The following is a 6,266-nucleotide window of genomic DNA, read 5'->3' as shown; positions in this document are numbered from 1 at the left end:
ATCGGGTCGCGGGGGCAGCAGCTCCAACAGGGGATCCCAAACTTCCCTTTCCCGAGCCACATCAACCAGCTCCGACTGGGAGATCCCGAGCGTTCCCAGGCCAGGTTGGAGATATAATCTCTCACTAGTCCTGGGTCTTCCCCGAGGCCTCCTCCCAGTTGGACGTGCCTGACACTTCCCTAGGGAGGCGCCCAGGAGGCATCCTTACCAGATGCCCGAACCACCTCAACTGGCTCCTTTCAACGCAAGGAGCAGCGGCTCTACTCCGAGCTCCTCTCGGATGACTGAGCTTCTCACCCTATCTCTAAGGAAGACGCCAGCCCCCCTCCTGAGGAAACCCTTTCGGCCGCTTGTACCCTGGATCTCTTTCTTTCGGTCATGACCCAGCCCTCATGACCATAGGTGAGGGTAGGAACGAAATTGCCCGGTAGATCGAGAGGTTGCCTTCTGGCTCAGCTCTCTTTTCGTCACAACGGTGCGATAAACAGAATGTAATACCGCACCGGCTGCTCCTTTCTCCGACCAATCCCACGCTCCATAGTACCCTCACTCGCGAACAAGACCCCAAGGTACTTAAACTCCTTCACTTGGGGTAAGGACTCAATCCCTACCCGGAGAAAGCTCTCCTACTGGAACAACTGAACTTTATTTGTGATTAATCAGAGTCACTTTAAATGATGGCACGTGTGTAATGACTTCTATTTAACATGAGTTTGAATGTGATTGGTTAATTCTGAACACAGCCACATCCCCAGGTATAAGATGGTGTGCACACTTATGCAACCAGGTTATTGTAAGGTTTTCATTTTTCAACCTCGAAGATGTCAGTTAGTTTTTTAATTGTATTGTTCACGTTATAGGTCACATTAAAAGTGACATGATTTATCTTTGTCTAATTTTTGTTTACTTTACAAAAATTCGGCATTTTCAGACTTTTTATACTGTATTTAAAAAATAAAAACCACCCAAGTCATCTTTTGGGAATTAAAAAAAGTAGCAAGAAAAACTTCCCACAATAATGAATTAGTGTTTAACATGTGTGTAGATTTTGATATATCTACATAACAACCATACCAATACCAGTAGGGTTATATAACCTCAAAGTAATAAACAACAATAAACAAGTACACTTATACAAGTAAAGTACAATTTGAAGGTACTTGTGCTTTACTATATTGTGCTATTTCTATTTGGTTTTTACTTTTTACTCCACTTCATTTATTTGACAACTATACTTACTTTTCATATTTTATAAGAAAAATATACAAGATCAATTTCTAAAATACAGCACGTTAAACCGGTGCTTTTCCAACCTTTTTGGCTTATGAACCCCTCGTTATATATCAGACGTCTATGAGTCGTTTTTTTTTTTTTTTATCCACTTCTCACATGGTTTTATTTAACTGTTTAATGTGTAAAGTGGTAAAAAGAAATATCTTTTTAAATAACAATAGGCGAAGATTAATTAATTTTTTTCTTTCCTTCACTATTAACAATCTCACGGCTCCTCAGATTCATGTTGTGACTGTTTGGAGGGGCCCGACCCCTAGGATGGGAATCACTAAACTATCCAACTGTATATTAAATAGTTAAAACTAGTAAAATGCCACTCATACATGATGTATATATTAAGACTGAATATGACATGATATATATATATATATATATATATATAGCCACGCTTTACAGTACATGTTGCTTTAAATACTCATGTACATTACTGAAGTATGAATTCTTCTACTTAATGAAATATGTATATATTTGGTTGTACTGGTATTGGATCTGTATACATCCCATCATTCATGTCAAATCATACGATCACTGACTGAAACCGTGAACATGACTTGAACGGGACTCTAAAATCAATTATTTTGGTTTGTTGAACTTGATGTGTCGTCATAGTGGTTGGCTTGGAAACTCCCTCTTTTATAAAGGCTGCATTTATATTGCACCTTTAATAATTGCAACAGGCATCTTGTGTTCAGTTTGCGATGCAGCTCTGGTGAAACGTTATTGCTCGCTTCCAAAGTTTGGCTGCAGTAGGGCGCGGGGAGGGTGCTTTCCTTCGCTCTTCAAATTTTAATGCATAATGGGAAATTCACAAGGAGTAACAATAATTCATAGGAGACCATATTAGCTCAGTCAGTGTCTGGTAATAGCGGTTTTAAAGACCGAAACAATTTGCACTAGCTATCAGGAGCAAACGTGTTACTATCACATACCTTTACTATGCAGTGTCAGAAACTATTTCAGAATATCTTTCAAATCTGATATTCAGATATGGAATAAAGGCCTGACAGCAGAACACAATGAAATAGAGACCCGGAAGAACAAGATAATATTTTCTTTCAAGGAAGAAATAGGAAACAGGACTCGTAGCCAAAATCGTTTATTTTTTCTTTTAGTTTCCATCGATATTCTTTTTTTGTCTTTACATAAAGCTGTCACAAAGGAATACATACATTCATTAGGCAGGTCGAGTGAAGGTAATATGAGAGCTAGCAGACACCTGATTCTGTTTATTAATCATGAGTTGGAAAAAAGAAACAAAACAAGACGACTGATTCTAAGTGCAGCCTTGAGTCTTACCTAACAACACCGATCAACAGAGAAGCAGAAGATAGGTAAACGTATGACAGACAGCGGTCGGTTTAAAAAAGGTCCCACAGAAAGATAGACAAAACTCTTAGTGTAGGAGTGGATATCAAAAGAGACTGCATTTACTAGTGCTTGGAGCGTGTTAAAAAGCAGTGATACACACAAGGCGTTGCAACTGCACTTTTTCTCAATGAAAGGTCATACTCGAAAAGAAATCCTGTACGGACAGAGGTGAAAGACACATGAAAGAAAGAAGAGGAGAGGGTGGTTTGTGCAGTTCATCAGTTGTAGAAAAGAAACAGGCTTTAAAAAAAAACAAAAACATTCAAAGTTTTTGTGAAATATGGATATTTGCTCGTCAACAGTCACACCTGTTGCAATCTGGCAGCTTTAAACTTGGACACCCTTTTCGGGGCTTGGTGGGGGGGGGGGACGTCAGACGCCACCTCCTCCTGTTTCCTCTCCGGTATGGTTGGCAGAGCTGGTAGCGCGATGGTCAGATGGGGGATAGCTGAAGGCATTGGGTCCTTTTCTACTACTGTACCGGAAAAGGCCTGGACAAGAGACATTGCAGTGAGAAACCAGAGTTGAGGGTTTAGATAAATACTAAGACATACTTCATTTCAAGAGGAAATTAAGCATCTTTTGCACTGTGTTGTTAGTTATTACACACATTACAAACAGGTCAGAAATACACCCCCCCCCCCATGGTCATGACCTATACATGCACTTATGGACAGAAGTCAGAGTCAGGGAGCTGCCTATTAAAGGCATCCCGAGCAGTTGTGTTCTGTGCCTTGCTCAAGGGAACACAGCGCCCAGGAGATGAACTGACACCTCTCCAGCTTACAGTTCACACTCCATACTTGGTCCGCACGGAGACTTGAACCGGCGCCCCTCCGGTTCCCAAGCTAAGTCCCTATGGACTGAGCTACAGCATCCCCAAAAGGAGTCTTAAAAGTATTGATAATGTATTAATGCCATGTCTTCTTGTTCATATTCTCTCTAGCGACTAACATTTAACAATGGTTCGACCACATGCAGACCTATTTTAACTTAAAGAAGCTTCTGTGGGAGTTTTGTTATTTTCTCAGTAAGGGATCTGCGGCTCAAAGGTGCCATTTTCATAAATTGTTCCACAATATAGGAATATTGCAGATTCCTTCACACTGTAACTGAGATTAAAGACTGTATGAAGAAACTTGACCGAGATCTGAAAAGACAACAAAATAAAAGGCATTAAGAAGTCAAACTAAAAGGACAACCAGGTGTCGTTTACCTCAAACCGGCTGGCGGGGTGCAGTGGGACCGCCGTGGGACTGTCCTCCTCAGTAATGCCATCGCTGGTGTCGCTGTGCGTCGCCTCGTCGTGGCTGAAGCTGCGTCCAATCACCCGGCGCTCCTCGAAGTCCGCGGCGCTGCTCTCGCTGGTGTCGCTGCACACGCTGTTCTCTCGGCTGCGAGACTTTAGGATGGACTTCCTGGGCACGGGTTCCCCGTTCTTCACATCCACAAACAACCTGACGGAGACAGCAGTCAGAGGAGAGGAACCTTGTCAAACAGACCTTATAACTGAAATCACTCGTTTTTAAATTTAGTGTTTGTTTAATACCTGTAAATGTCCACTGGTGTTGTGATTTTGTGAAGTTCGTGATGCGAGTGTCCGTTTTTCTTTTTCCTCTTCGAGTGTTCCTTCTGCTCTTTCCTTTCACTGAACTTCAACATGGTGTTTTTTCCTGTGTTTATCCTCACCTGAAGCAGAAAGACAGAGACACGGTGAAGCAGAATTAAACGGCAGAATATGAAGAAGAAGAAACAATATTGTTAACAACTCATCTGTAAAATATTCAAAATGATTTTGCACCCTTACCTTCTTGGGTTCGATTGTGTGAGAGAAAAAGATGGTAGGCAAACAGCTGCCTTCCTCTTGCTCTTCCTCGTCGTCTTCTCCCGCTTTCCTGTCCGCGCTCGGTGGCGCTTTACTGTGAGGCCGGGCTGTCCAGCCCGGCTTCAGGCCATTTACCGGAGGTGAAGCATCTCCCTCCTTCTCCTCCTCGGAGGACATGGATGACGTGTCCTCGCCATTCATGTCTGCATTATCTGATAATCTGGAGAATAAAACAGTTCCAAGAGACATTTTCATTTTGCCCGAAGTTAGAAACTGTGCAACTAATGTAGCTCAGCGTAAAGTATTTCAGGAAGACCTAACTCTTAATCAGTGCTCCACCTAAATCAAATCAGCTGTTGGAGGCGGTCACCTTCCTGCTAAACCAATCAGAATCGTACACAAATTTCAAGAGCCAATCACAGTGACAATCCTGTTTTCAAATCTGTTTCTCCCTTTGCTAATCAGCCGTTTCAGGCAAACCCTCCACCCCCCCTTCCATCTCCAGTCATCTACTACAGCTGACCGGTCCGGAGCCTCCTCTGGTCTGGTCTTCGTGCTCCTTCGTCGCCACCACCGGGGGGGTCCGATGGTTGTCTACCTCTATATACAAACTAGTTTAATCGCCAAAGACTTTGTACATTTTATTGAGCTGTACAATAAACCTTTTTTGGATATCTGCAAACATATCTCTCCTGATTGAAATACGGCTACTAAGAAATACCCCAAGTTGTGTTTATCTACCTGTCCTGCTCATCTTGTAGCTCCTCCAGTTTCTCGAGTTCATCCAATCTAGCCCACAACTCTTCCTCCGTCAAGGTGCCGTTTCTGCTCCCTCCATCTCCGCTCTCTCCTTCATTCTCCTCTTTTAGATCCAGCACGGCATCCATCTTGGGCATAGAATTTGGTTTGTGAGCTATTCTTTGCTTTCCTGTTAATGGCAGGCGAGATGGAAAAGAAATTCCTGAAATACTTAAATCTCAATCTGAGTTTGGTGTAGAATAAAGCTTTCTTAAAAAAGTGAAATGAAGACTGAAGACAGGCTGACGATGATGATACCTTTTGTGACAGGAGTATCACTGTTTCCTGTGTCTTCTCTGATGTCAACGTAGTCCCCTTTACTCTAAAAAAGGAAGCAAAGTCAATACATCTGTCCCCATCTTTGTTTTATGCGATATCATAATATAAGACTACTTGTAGAAAGGCAACATACGGATGAGATAGTTTCCAAATCCTTCGCAAGCCCAACTCTGGCTTCAAAGTTTTTCATGGTCTTTGACAGATCCTCAAGTTCATGCTTCACGTCTGCAGGACACAGGTAAATAATCGTCAAAATGTGCATTCAGAGAGTTTGAAGCAGACTGACAAAAGCCAATGTGCAGAAACTGGCTGCCGGCTAATAGAGATTTAAATGGAACATGTAATATACCGATGGCAATCAGCTGCTAAAGAGTTAAAACCCTTAACAAGTTGGGGGGAAAGAAATTGAAAAATGATGACACAAACAGTTCATAATATCTTCTGCCCTGAATACTACTCCGGATCATTAAATCTAGACAACAATTAAGCCCTTTTACTAATAGCAGCAGAGGGCCCTTGTTTCCATGGTGATCGGGAGCCCCTCCAGTCAGTGCATCAACTGGAAGTGAGGAAAGGTCAAACACAGAAGGCCTGACAACTCAGCCGCTGTCTGACACATTTGAGCCAGCTATGTTTGTATTACAGCACTTAGCTCTGTAATAACGGGGTGGGCAGGGTCAGGAAATAGGGGGGGTGGGGGGGG

General features: G+C 42.6%; 1 protein-coding gene across 1 annotated transcript in view; it reads right to left on the bottom strand.

The window, feature by feature from the left end:
• Positions 1-2,375: 2,375 nt before the first annotated feature.
• The window catches only part of uri1 (URI1 prefoldin like chaperone), a 12,203-nt gene continuing 8,312 nt past the window's right edge, over positions 2,376-6,266 (bottom strand). Inside the window, exons 5-11 of the mRNA XM_032523883.1 lie at positions 5,697-5,788; positions 5,543-5,606; positions 5,228-5,414; positions 4,469-4,706; positions 4,211-4,350; positions 3,878-4,118; positions 2,376-3,152 (exon numbers count right to left, since the gene is read on the bottom strand). Of these exons, the coding sequence (XP_032379774.1) occupies positions 2,964-3,152; positions 3,878-4,118; positions 4,211-4,350; positions 4,469-4,706; positions 5,228-5,414; positions 5,543-5,606; positions 5,697-5,788 (1,151 nt within the window). The 3' untranslated portion in view covers positions 2,376-2,963. The remainder of the gene's footprint in view (positions 3,153-3,877; positions 4,119-4,210; positions 4,351-4,468; positions 4,707-5,227; positions 5,415-5,542; positions 5,607-5,696; positions 5,789-6,266) is intronic.

Source organism: Etheostoma spectabile, chromosome 8, assembly GCF_008692095.1.
Source record: "Etheostoma spectabile isolate EspeVRDwgs_2016 chromosome 8, UIUC_Espe_1.0, whole genome shotgun sequence".
Taxonomy (NCBI): Eukaryota; Metazoa; Chordata; class Actinopteri; order Perciformes; family Percidae; genus Etheostoma; species Etheostoma spectabile.
Note: the sequence above shows the minus strand (reverse complement) of the source record. Positions and strands in the feature narration are given on the sequence as shown.